This window comes from Syngnathus acus, chromosome 4 (genome assembly GCF_901709675.1).
Source record: "Syngnathus acus chromosome 4, fSynAcu1.2, whole genome shotgun sequence".
NCBI classification, from domain to species: domain Eukaryota; kingdom Metazoa; phylum Chordata; class Actinopteri; order Syngnathiformes; family Syngnathidae; genus Syngnathus; species Syngnathus acus.
In genome coordinates this window covers 4,712,343-4,724,947 of record NC_051090.1, presented here as the reverse complement: position 1 = coordinate 4,724,947, position 12,605 = coordinate 4,712,343, and the positions used below count along the sequence as shown (strand labels likewise).

General features: G+C 41.0%; 3 protein-coding genes and 1 long non-coding RNA gene across 6 annotated transcripts; 3 read left to right on the top strand and 1 right to left on the bottom strand.

Annotated features, from left to right (window-relative positions):
- Window positions 1-266: 266 nt before the first annotated feature.
- On the top strand, window positions 267-2,961 carry LOC119121462 (E3 ubiquitin-protein ligase MARCHF2-like). The gene is made up of 5 exons (XM_037249039.1): window positions 267-460; window positions 1,332-1,562; window positions 1,640-1,835; window positions 1,904-2,113; window positions 2,234-2,961. The coding sequence occupies exons 2-5, from the start codon at window positions 1,384-1,386 to the stop codon at window positions 2,390-2,392; spliced, it is 744 nt and encodes a 247-aa protein (XP_037104934.1). The 5' UTR covers window positions 267-460; window positions 1,332-1,383; the 3' UTR covers window positions 2,393-2,961.
- A 207-nt stretch (window positions 2,962-3,168) lies between these two features.
- On the top strand, window positions 3,169-5,667 carry rfxank (regulatory factor X-associated ankyrin-containing protein). 2 transcript variants are annotated; one of them, XM_037249042.1, is made up of 10 exons: window positions 3,169-3,321; window positions 3,864-3,938; window positions 4,091-4,192; window positions 4,263-4,328; window positions 4,450-4,550; window positions 4,614-4,739; window positions 4,903-4,969; window positions 5,040-5,120; window positions 5,207-5,303; window positions 5,337-5,667. In XM_037249042.1, exons 2-9 carry the CDS (start codon window positions 3,872-3,874, stop codon window positions 5,260-5,262), a joined length of 666 nt encoding a protein of 221 aa, XP_037104937.1. In that variant the 5' UTR covers window positions 3,169-3,321; window positions 3,864-3,871; the 3' UTR covers window positions 5,263-5,303; window positions 5,337-5,667. The 2 variants fall into 2 exon arrangements, with proteins under 2 accessions (XP_037104937.1, XP_037104935.1); XM_037249040.1 differs by having other exon boundaries at window positions 5,207-5,423.
- Window positions 4,966-6,638, bottom strand: LOC119121466 (nuclear receptor 2C2-associated protein). Of its 2 annotated transcripts, none has more exons than XM_037249045.1 (5): window positions 6,576-6,638; window positions 6,409-6,499; window positions 6,224-6,329; window positions 6,029-6,096; window positions 4,966-5,843 (listed from the first exon to the last, which is right to left on the bottom strand). In XM_037249045.1, exons 1-5 carry the CDS (start codon window positions 6,611-6,613, stop codon window positions 5,721-5,723), a joined length of 426 nt encoding a protein of 141 aa, XP_037104940.1. In that variant the 5' UTR covers window positions 6,614-6,638; the 3' UTR covers window positions 4,966-5,720. The 2 variants fall into 2 exon arrangements, with proteins under 2 accessions (XP_037104940.1, XP_037104941.1); XM_037249046.1 differs by having other exon boundaries at window positions 6,580-6,628.
- A 15-nt stretch (window positions 6,639-6,653) lies between these two features.
- On the top strand, window positions 6,654-7,510 carry LOC119121459. Its single transcript, XR_005097681.1, has 3 exons — window positions 6,654-6,899; window positions 7,078-7,100; window positions 7,411-7,510. It is a non-coding gene; the product is annotated as an uncharacterized LOC119121459 (long non-coding RNA).
- The last annotated feature ends 5,095 nt before the right edge of the window (window positions 7,511-12,605 follow it).

The window sequence follows — 12,605 nt, the reverse complement described above, 5'->3', positions numbered from 1 at the left end:
TTAATACCAAAATTAAGAATATTGGACAAAATTGCATGACGATATGATTATCACGAGGGAGTGAATATTCAAGCAGGTCAAAACTTCAGGTCATTTTTTTTTATGTTGATTCATGTTACAGTAAAAGCACTAAGATGAGTCACTATTTAATCTACAGAAATATTCTTGCTCCCTATTTCGCAAAAAGGAGGATGTCTTTTGTCCTCTTATCACAGTGCATGTTTACGTCATCCATAGTGTCACGTGGGCCGAGTTAATACCGATGCATTTTGCATTCTTGCCAGCAACTCCGGCGAGTTTCCAAGGAAGACTTGTAATGCAAGCCCCGCCTGTACGATGTCTAAACCAAGTGAGGAAAGTGGAAGTTTCTTCCTGTAGCAGTCGCATTTGTTGTCAAACTCGCTGGCACTTCGTTCAGGTTGTTTTCCTGCCTAACTCTGTGGATTAAAGATTAAAGGGGGTAAGTGTTTTTAGTTGCCGTGTTTGTTTGGTGTGATGTTGGCAGTGGAAGCACAAAAGTGTCAGGATAAAGAATTTTTTTTTTTGACTTGAATGGTAAAGTCTTGCTTGCACAAATTGCATTTTTTTGTCGGTTGCAGAGCTCTTCTAGAAATCTTAATTGTGTGAATGAATAAGATAAAAGGAATTTGTTTTGGCCGAGGATATTGTTACAAATGTATAATTTTATGTTTTAAAATAAAACAACGAAAACTGTTTGCTTTCACCACCACAATACCTTTTTTTTTTTTTAACTTTTAACCAACTGTATCTTTTTTTCTCTTAATTTTGAATTAGAGGGGCAGTGATTCTTCAGCAACTAATATATAATCAAATTAATTGATAATTACTGATGAACAATGAATTTAGATTTTTTTTCTTTTTATTTAAAATTGTCCATTTGTTGTGAAATAAAGAAATGAGACAAAACCATTTTCCACCTGAACTGTGACAACTGACTTATTTTTTATTTTTCAAGAAGTGACATAAATAATAAAACCTGGCATTAGATGAGCGGTGTGTAGATTTTTTTATATCCACCTAATTCATCATCACCACCATATTATTGAGTGATTCAAATCCTCAGCGGTGTTTTTGTTCACCATCTGCCATGCTTGGGAAAAACATAACATCACAATTTAATCCACAGGATTAGAGAGCATTTCTGTTTTATGAACAACGGGACATGGTCTATGGGGGCTGTTGTCGTCATCGGTCTGCATCTTATCTTCATGTGGGGGTTATCGTGGCATGGCCAGCTGTTTATCAGCTACGCACACCTCTTAGCACTTCCACTTTTTGCACGTTTACATGAATCCATTTGTCATTTGCAGGAATTGCTACTCTTTGGTCCAAACTTGACGCCTGTGTCCTCACTCATTAAGCATGACGACGGGCGTTTGCTGCCACCAGCCCGGCGACCTGTGTGACTGTGCCAAAGTCACCGACGTTAAAACCAGCGTGGCGGAAGAAGGAGGAGGCAGCGAGTGCCCGGCACACTGCTCTGTGCAGGTCATGTCCTTTGATGAACACTTACTATCCTCTGCGATCAAACCTCTGCCAAGGTATGAGCGCAAAAACAATCTTGGATACAGTTTATTGACTTTCGATAAGTCACAACTCACTCACACTCACTGTGCAGCGATGGTCCCATTTGTCGCATCTGCCACGAGGGAGGCTCGGCGGAAGGCCTGCTGTCCCCGTGCGACTGCACCGGCACGTTGGCCACGGTGCACAAGAGCTGCCTGGAGCTCTGGTTGTCTTCCTCCAACACCAACTACTGCGAGCTGTGCAACGCCCACTTCAGCATCCAACGCAGACTCAGGCCTTTCACAGAGGTAAACACTTTAGACCTGAAAAATATCATGCTAGCTAAGCTAAGTGTGGTAGACATTTTCCTGCACAGTGGCTGCACGACAAGAACTTGCGAGAGGAGAGGAGGTTGGTGTTCTGCGATATCATCTGCTTCCTGTTCGTTACGCCGCTGGCCACCATTTCGGGTTGGTTGTGCCTGAAGGGCATCAAAGATGACCTCCAGCTTGGCAGCTTGCTGCAGAATACGGGTCTCATCTCCCTCACCCTCATCCTCTTCACCATCTACATACTCTGGACTATGGTAAACCCTCATTGTCACTACTGTCGCAATTATATAAATTCTGGTCTTTGTCTCTATCTGGTGGTAGTTTTTATTTTTGCAGAGATATGAATTAGAATAATGATAATGTTGTGTGTGCAGGTGTGCCTGCGGTTCCACTGTAAATTGTACTCGGAGTGGAGAAGAAAGGAGCAGAAAGTGCAGCTGATCATCCCAAAAGTCACCGAGGCTGTATCTTCCCAGCATGCCTTGCTCTCCACCACCCCCCTCATCACACCCTCTGATGACAGTCCGGTATGAGAGTCAAAAGGAGGATGTGTTTTTCTGCAGGCTTTCTTTTGACTGATGTTTTTATTAGCGCTCTTGCAAGGTTGATTTTGACATGGGAAAAATCCTAACAACATGGAGGATGTCTGAAAAGTCTGTCGTTTTGCTTTGAAGTAGCAATTTTAGGCTCTGTTTTGTCAAAGTTCCAGTGTATATTTTGACAGATTTCTGCTAAATTTGAACCTCTTAAGCTAGACAAATGGATGATGATAAATTGAGAAGATTTTTCCAGAGGTTCTTCAGAGTACAATCCTGCACAGATGGTCTTGTCACAGCACCTTCACTTGGGACACGGTTGATTAGGATTTTATTTATTAACAAATTGTTTCTGATTAGCTGCATCATCATAGTGGCCCCTGACAACAATCCAAAAATCTTTTCTTTTTTTCCAGCTCTGTATCATTTGCTATGCTTGCAAATTCTTCATTTATGTTGTGTTTGATTGTATTATTTATTTGGATTAATGACTGTGATTTTATGTTCTTCCTGGGTGATTGTATTTATATTGATGACTTGTTATTAAAAAGGACAATGTAAAGTAAGGCTTTTCTTTTAAATATGAAGTACAGGCATGAAAAAATTATATAAAAAATAATGCTTTTATTTGAAAAATGTATAAAAAAAAAAGTTTTCAAAAAAATATAATTGACCCGCAAGACATTTGATTGAGAATCGAATATAGCCTGCTCTTCAACTTTTACCTGAGTGTATTGCACTTTTTAAATTGAACACTAGAGGGAGCTACTGTTCTACTATTACTGTTGATCAAGGAAGCTGCTCTGGACAAGAGTAGACGAAGAAGAAATTTACCCTGCGATACCAAACATGTCAGAACCAAAGAAGCGAAAGTTAGAAAGTGAGCATCACTGCTCCCACTGAGTGCAATGGCGTTCCCAATTTAGGTGAGTAAGATATATTCAACGATACCCGTGTGTTAATAAGCATTTATGTTCCGGTGCACAGGCGACAAATATTAATAATGCACATCAATTCTGTCACTAGCCTGTTTTTGCGTTTTTCTTGTTAACACACAGAGTACACACCGGACACACAAAATCATCTGATGCGGTTTAGTGAGGCTTTTTACTTTGTAAAATAATAACCACGTATAGTAAGCTTTTTTTAGTAAAAAGAAAAGAAAAAGACCATGTATAGGAAGGCTTTTATTAGTAAAAAAAAAAAAAAGACCATTTATTGTAAATTTTTTTTTTAAAGACAATGTATATAAGGCTTTTTTTTAGTAAAAAAAAAAAAAAAAAAGACGTATAGTAAGGCTTTTTCTTTTAGCAATTTGTTTTGATATTTTTAGTGCTTCGAATGATAACATTTCATGTATTTTGCTCCTCCTTGCTGACTACAAGGAAGTAAATTGGGTGTGGTGAGTCAACGACATCGTGACTGAATTTCAACTTTTTTTTTTATGCACGCCACTTTTTCCTTACAGCGGCGATAATGGATGCAGGAGGAGAGGAGGACCAACATTTTCTTTCATCAAGTGAAAAATCATTTGAGTACAGTGGTGAGAAGAGGAACAAAGCATGTGCTTCAGTATATTTCTTACTATACATAGCACCAGACTTCATTTTAAAACAAACACACTCGTTTTTAGATTACTGTGGTTAATATTCAGTACTTAGCTGTGTTAAACTTAAACGGCCTTGTGTCTTTTAGAGATTGCTGATGCAGACGAAGAGGGTCTCTTCAACCATTCGGACACGCTCACAAACAGACAGCGTGGAAATGAAGTTAATGTGCGCCCGGCGAAATTAGACTGTAAGTTTTTACGATCATTTCTTTCCCCCCATTGCTTGACTATGTATTTATTTCTCTTTCCTGTTATAAGCTCTGTCCATACATCAGTTGGCTGCCCAGGGTGAGGTCTTACAAGTAGCAGTACAACTAAGTAAAGGTGAGGCTGAACTGACAAAAGTCCATTGTCAGCACAAAATCTTCAGGCTGCAGCAGTTTGCCCAGAATTGATGAATTTTGGGTTTATTAGTCCTGAATTCTAATTTGCGCCTGTTTTACAGATATCTCACTCCTGAGCAAACAAGACGAACGGGGCTTCACACCACTTATGTGGGCAGCGGCGTTTGGAGAGAAAACAGTGGTGGACCTACTCTTGGAAAAGGTTAGAGGGCGAGCGGAAGAAGGCTTATCGGGATAATCACTCACGGATGCCGTTGCGATTCAGGGCGCGGACCCTGAAATAGTTGCGAGGGACCGTGAAAGTGCGCTGACACTGGCTAGTTCCGGAGGCTACGTGGACATCATCGAGGCGCTCCTCAGACGTGGGGTTGATGTCAACACCTATGACTGGGTGGGTGACTTTTTGTGTAGGAGCTGGAATTTGCCGCTGTTGGGCGGATAAAATCCCCATTAGCTGTCATTTTTGTTAAATAACTAGTTTAAAGTCTTCAAAATAGTGTGAGAACAAATCAATTTACTCTTGAACATTCTTCCTCCGGATGTTTTGATTGCAGAATGGAGGAACTCCGCTTCTGTATGCCGTTCGAGGAAATCACGTTAAATGCGTCGAGGCGCTCTTGGGTATGTTCATTTAATTTTTTATACATTTGTCCCCTTCTTTACACTAAGCTATCATTTTGTTCTTTTGGAGCCAAAGGAGCCGACATGACCACAGAGTCCGATTCTGGCTACAGCGCAATGGCATTGGCTGTTGCCCTCGGATACAAAAAGAGTAATTAGAACCTTTCTGCTTGACATCTTTTCACACAGTTACTTGCTTATTTCAACACAGTAATTTCTTTTTTCTGTGTGTTGTAGTTCAGAAGGTTTTGGAGGACCATATTCTAAGACTCTACAAGCCAGCATGCCGATAAATTACAGTGACACTGAGAGACTACTTTTTTTTGTTTTTAAGGCAGTATCATGAAAAAAAATATTTTTTTTGCCAACTGTGAAGCAAGATTATTTAGTTTGGCTGTAGAGCAGCAAGAATGGATATAAACAACTTGAAATAAATGTATTTTTTTATGCTGTGCTTTGCTAGAATGATAATTGTATACTTTGTGGGCATTTGAGAGGAATTCAACAGATTAACTGGATGGACATGGTTGAAGTGACATGAGTCTTCATTCACAACTTTTTTGGGGGAAATTTTATGTATCAAAACTACTAGTGGTACCGATACATAGTATCGGTATCGTCGCGGTTTTCTGAGAGGGAATCATTAGCACCGGTTGCAGTGTCAATTCCATAAAAATAAAAAAAAGCATTCCAGTCCATTTATGCTGTGGCAGCACATTCGTCTTCTGATGTCCTGCATATTTCTTCTCAGTCATGTGGATTTCTCCCCGAGGATGTCCAAAATATAAACAATAATCCTCCCGAAAAAGTCAGTGCTGTGCTCAAATGTTATTTTTATTCTGTTCACGGTGGCCGACTCCTGTATGGGAAAGCAGTGGGTGTGGAGTTAAAGAAAGATAATGTTTTGCTTTTTAGTCATCAAGCAATCATCAGTTGCGATGACAAACACTCAGTAACAATATTATTAGGCGCTTATTATAACCCAAATTGGCTGGTAACCAATTCAGAGTGTAACAAGTTACAACCTCCAGTATGTAAAAAAATTAAAATAAAGGATATCTGAAGAGAGTTGTTGTCCTCTGGGTAAAAATGACTAATCACTGTGAAGTCTCGATCTACTGAAGAACCTGCAGAGAACAGGAAAGAGAAAACTAAACAAGCAGGGAAGGGATACCAAATAAAAAAGCGTGTACGTAAAATATATGGCGATTAAACAAACCAAAAAAAAAAATCAGAGCATAGATGCTACTTTACCTTCCAGCCTGCATGTTTTGGCTGAAAAGCCTCCCTGGAACTGAACTTTAAATTCAGACAATCTAACCGATTGGGGGAAGTCCAAAATCAACCACTGACAGTCACCCTATTGAAAAAAAATAAAATAAAAATAAAGAATCAACATGCAAGACTGACAAACTGATTGATCAGATAGAAAGACTTGCCTGGTCTGAGTTCCAGCAAGTCTCCTCGTTGCTGTCAAACATGAACTTCTTTCCAAACTGCTTCACATCTCTATTTAGGACTGAACTCACCCTGCAAATTATCCCGATTTCACGTTATTTTATCATCCTGATACTTTTAAACGTACGTGTGCTTTTTATTTACATACCTGCATTGAGTATCGCCGCATATCAATGAATCGGCCATGTTGGTTGTGGGCTTGCGGCACCATCTGCCGTCAAGCAATACGGTGTCGTATTTTTAATCTTTACGACAGACACTGTCACTTGCCGTTACAATTCGCTACCACTAGATGGGCGTCAGGTGCCGCCATTACAAAATACGTAAGCCCGCCATTACAAAATATGTAATGGCGTCTTTGACTAGTGTGAGCGTATGTGTAAAAAGTTTAACAGTCGTATTTTAAGGACGCGAATTGTTTGCTTCCCTCTTAACAACGGTACAAAATGAAAAACAAAAAGGAATCGAAAAGGTAACATTTTTAAACATTCGTGAATGAAGCGCAACGTAACTAGCTGGTCGTAATGCTAAACAAATAGCATCTTCCCGTAGATTTTTCAAATAAGAGTACCTGAGTATTTAATTGTTTGACAATGTTTATTTTTACTCCCTTCATTTAAAAACTATTTTTGTACTTTCTTCTAAAACAGGCTCATTGGATTCAGCAGCTGGGGTGAGTGATATTTATATTGTCAAGTACTTTTTATTGCCTTGTAAAAGAAGGACTGAAAACGCTCATCAAAATAGAGTCTTTTTTTTTTTAGCATTTTATTTCCAGTGAACAACTTTTTCTTGCTAAAATGAATCTTCTCCATGTTTATGGGAGTTCACTCGGGTTATTTAGCTGGTTTTGCATACACTTGCTTGCACAGCAGCTTCGTGACGTCTTTAAAATTGCAGCCTCACTGAAATAAGCCATAAAGCCGTTATGTAGTGAATCCTCATGAATAATACATAACTTATACCTTTAAATTGTATTAAAGCTGTCGCCGGTTACCACGTCCGCCTCATAATTCAGAGTTGCTGGGATCGATTCCGACTCCCGCCTTCCTGTGTGGAGTTTGCATATTCCCCCCGTGCCTGCGTGGGTTTTCTCCAGAAAAGTGAAATGTTGTTAATTAAGTTCCATACATCAATAAACAAAATTGTTATATATTCCAATGGCCCTGCAGGCAAAGGTCTGTGTGTGTGTTGAAGAGCAAGGATCCTTCAATAGTTTGAAGATGTGCAGTCCTCTCAATAATTATTATTATTTTTTTCCGCCATCAATAGGAAACTCATAACCCAGGTAAGTTGCCAGGCAACCGTTTCAACAACAACAAAAGCTCTGTGCACTGTGTTATATGTCTGAAATAAGGTATATATTAGCGAGAGTCATAGAGGTCCTAGAGGGTGTTTTATTTTATGCCAGATTTAAAGACAAAATAGCTGCTGTAATTATTTTTGACTGGCAACGCCGTAAACTCTCCCTGAACTCTTTTCTCAGATAATTGCGATCGTCTCCAATCGTGATGTTTCCTATTAACCCTCTTTTAATTGTCACAGTAATTTGATTTCCAGATTTCCTTCACATAGTCTGTAAAGATGTTTTCTGTCAGTATTTAAGACATACAGTTTAAGAATGGCTAAAACAACAAAGCGCTGATATAAACTCAAATAACAGTTTCAATAGCAAGCATGATTAGCCACCATCAAAATTTCTGTTTTTGGCTGCTGGAAATATTCTTCGATATCGGATCGATTTTTATCTGTTGTCCCGATTGATTGTTTAGATTGAAACAATAACAGACAATTAAACCAATGCTGTTCTTTTTAAATGGATTTGTGCGACTAGATTCAGTGACTATATAAAGTATTTGCTTGCATTGTGTGTGCGTGTGTGTGTGTGGGGGGGTTGTTTCTCATGGTCAATGTTTCTTTTCAGACCTCTATAGCTTTTGCTGATGCTCTCAGAGACTTTTCTTTTGTATGGCAAGATCCTTGAGTTTTTTTTCTCCATCCAAATTCCTCTTCGTAGCGTCTTCTTTCCTGAAGTGCGAAGAAATTACATTACATTCTGCTTGGCTAGGTGGAGAAGAGTTTTTCAGAGTCAAATTGGGACCTTGACTGGACATAATTAGAATTTTGTCTTGGCAGGATGACCTTTCTGCTGCTGCATTGTGAATAAAAGTGATTGTTGTCGTACAACAACTAATTACAGTGGAGCCACCATTGTGGAAGGCACCAAAATTGGCTTGGGTTTGGCTTTTGGCCAAAATTGTCTGGTGAAATCTATCCAAACTGCTAAAAACAAAAATATACAGTCTATTGCGGGTTTCAGGTTTGTTTATTTGTACACTACATTTATAACGTCTGTCGTGAGCTGTTGACTTTAAGTGTAATTACACTGTTGGCCACAAGATGGTGGCATACTATTTAAGGCAATTGTGTGTTGGTGAGGGGTGTGGTCAGAAAGACACGCACACACGCAGATTTTCAGTGCTTCATAAAGTAGTATAATGGACCAGAAAAAGATGTTTAACTTCAGGATTGCTGTTTGGAACACGACTACACATGTTTAAATTGGATTTAGTCAATCTGTCTAATGATTAAGCACAAGCTCAGCTGCCTAAAGCCACAGATGGCATTCTGGTCTAAAGTGTATGTGGGAGAATTAGAGCATCCCGATGGGTAAATGAGCCAATTGTGGAGTGGGGAAAAGGAAGACATGGAGAGAGAGAGAGAGAGAGAGAGAGAGAGTTAAAAAAAAACATGAAGCACATCTGCCAAACCATTGCAGAAATTAACACAGGATTGTTTTTTTTTTTTCTTCCTCTCTCGGTCTTGCTCAGCTCCGTGTTGAAATTTTCCGCTCCAGTTTGAGTGAGGCTCTTTAATTAAATCATTAAAAAGCAGCACGTTTGCACAATATGCACCGCTGCCTTCATTACAAAGCACAATCACTTGTAATTTATTCACTCACCGTGAGGGATGGATGTGATTCTCTGTCTGTGAGATCACTTTCTTGTCGCCTTGTAAAAGGTGGCGAGGCGCACCACCAAGGTATTAAACGACTTTTTTTTTGTGTTTTGGATTTTTTTTGTGGTAGAAAAACCAACATAAAGCTTAGCTTAAGTTTGACTATCTTATCTAAATGAGCTCAGCCGTCTTTGTCTTGTGTCTCTTACCTTGCCCAAATATAATGGTTGAGTTCAATTTGGATAATCTTCACATCCCTCCATGATGCTTGCTTCACACAGTGGCCTCTGCACTCCGCTTTACAACATAGCGGTGGGCTGCCAGGTTCGAGTGTGCTCGACAAAAATAACTCTTCTTTCAAAATGAATAGCAGACGCTCTTGAAAATATTTTCAGACAGAAACAGGATTTGTCAAAGCTCACGGAGTTCAAGTCCAACTAAAGTCAAAGACTTTCATAAGTTTCCAAGGTAGTATCAAGTCATAACTTTGGTGCCTCCGATGTAGCAGACACATCATCATCATCTTCTTCTGCAGATGAAGAAAAGGTCAGTCACAAATAACAATCTGTATGGTGTAAAAAAAAAAAAGCATGACATTAACAACCTGATATGATTTTCCCGTTGTTATCCATGAGCAGCCGCAACAGGCAGATGTTGCGTGTATTAGCGAGTAATTAGCGAACATTTAGCTGCTAAAGAGGCAGATGTTCCCCTCTGGAGTTTGTGGTGAGTAAAACAACTTGAACTGGAGTTTTACTTTAAGGGCTGTATTTTCGGGTCAACGAAAGCCAGTAAACAAGTTGGCTGTGTTCACACCCATTACGGCGCAAACGCAGGTTTCCAACTGAGAAAGAAAACCCCGAAATGTTTACCAAGGTGGATGAAACAGGTATCTTATAAGAACTCTGAAAGCCACCAATCAGTCAAAAATTGCAGCCAGTTAATTATCAGTTCTGTGATGTTATTACGTCCATATTGTTTTTCCGAAAATTAAACGGAAATGTCAGCGACACACGCCAATATCAGCGACAAAACACCCAAGCATGAAATTGCATTCCGATAAGTTTGGCCGTCAAACAAATTAGTCTTGGGTGAAGCTTTTGAGCATCATCATCTGTTGGTAAAATTACGTTGGACAGAGATGACGACGCTATGCATCCAAAGACGCTTTCATGACCACCTCGGCTTTGAACGCATTTAATGACAGAAAAAGGTTTTCTTTTGGGATTGCACGCTTCATTTTCACCTCTTGCAATCTGACAGGCGCCAACTACTTTGACTCTGCCGCAATTAAAAAGAGCCCGTCAATGGCTTTCATGTTGGCTTGCCCCTCGCGCTGACAATCAGCGTGCCGGGGGTGTCTGACGGGGTCAAGTACTGCTGACAGATGTGCGGGGGTACTTGCGTGTCAGCTTAGTTGTTTTCTGCACGAGCGTGCTTGGAGGGGCGAGATGTAGCGCACAGTGTGTTGAGCTTCCGTCAAATGGGCTGCCTCTTTAATCTGTCTCGACAGCTTTGTAATTGGACCGCTTCTTGAAGGTTAGGAGCGAGGTGGAGGATGCATGTGGAGAACACCATTTTAAATGCACCTTCTGGGTCCAAAAGGTCTCGCTCCCTCGCAATCAGGTTTTATATCGAGTGGCTGTGTGAATGGCAGCGGGAACGGATTTTTCCATTTCAATTCTATTTCACTTTCATTCCGTCCTCATTGTTCTGCCGACCATCTTCACGTGGTCTTCTGAAGCATCCCCCCCGCCCTCGTCTCTTGAGAACACAGCACCGGAGATGAACTCCAGCAGACAGGTGCTTCGCCGCTCGGAATGACAATTTGCCTTTTGGAAATCAGCCTGGGGCTCTGTTGTGTTCCTTGCGATTGAGTTAGTCCAACAGCAGACATTGGACAACCCCCCCGCCCCCCCTCCACGTGCCCCCTCAACCCGCCTCCCGTCAACCTTTTCACGTTAAAGCTTCAAACTGGAAGCCGGTTCAAGAAGAAAACGTGCAATCTTGATTTAGTTTGGGGAAGAAGAGGCAAAGGTGAAAGACAAAGAGACTTTGGCGAAGACAATCCACAATTCATGTGGGACTACTTCTGCTCTTTGTAGTCCAGTACAGTGGGGGGATGTGTGTGCGTGTGCGTGTGCACCGCCTTGTTAACTCCACACAACCTTCCGGCACTTTGTGTCAAATCAACATTGTTTTAATCGCATATGCGCACGCGGCCTCTCTACTGTGCGTTTCACCCCATTTAGCATTCTTTTTTTTTTCCCCCTCCGCACATAATAGCCTGGCATGAGGTGTTTGCCCCGCCGCATTAAAGCGAGCCAAAGAATATGTTGTTTATGCTCGAACGCTTTTCATCCTCCCCGCCTCATTTAAGTACACGAATGCAACATTTGTAGCTCCGAGGAGCGTGGAATATAGCACCATCGGCTCTTGAGAAAAGAGAGGGGAAAAAAAAAAAAAATCCCCGCTGTGAGTAGGCTCAAAAATGGAAAGCTTTTTCCTAGCTGGCTTTCATGGAAGGGATTTTAAGTGGAGACAAAAAATAGCTCTCTTCACTTTAAAAGAAGTCTATCACTGCGAGGCTGTCGGCTGCCTTTTTTTTTTTTTTTCCTGGAGGCCAGTTAATCAGGGAAAGGTGGCAGGGGGCGGGGATAAAGGCTCATTAGAGCGCTCTCGCTAGCCGTCATTAGCATACGTTTACACAACCTGGCAGCCGGCTGCAGACGTAAACTTTGCCAGGTCTTTTCTGGCAGGAAAACGTGTCCGGAGGCATCGCCCCTTGTCTCGTTTATTACTTTGAAGCTGCCGCTTGGTAGCGCTCGGAAATACCTGCTCGGATTGGAGTTTTTCATGTGGCAAAATGGCCGACGAAATCGGCCCGTTGGTCGTTCAGAGCTTCTGAATCCGTAAAATCATGTTTGGCATGCCACAGAGGGAAAATCAACTTTTCTTCTATCTAGGTTGAGGATCACATTCTTTTTTCTCTCCATTTTTTTTTCAATCAGCGTTCCCATTCAGAACCTTGTTAAATGGGCCGTGGCTGGCAGAAATAGCAGTTTGTTTTCATTTTACCTGTTTGGGAACTGATTTGAAGAGAACATGAGAAAATGATATTCCACCGGTAGATATGGCCGCCGCGCGACATTGATGTATTACTTGGGCGGCCGACACTCGCTCGCAACTTCGCCGGTAATTGAGTTTGGAGGCGTGCACT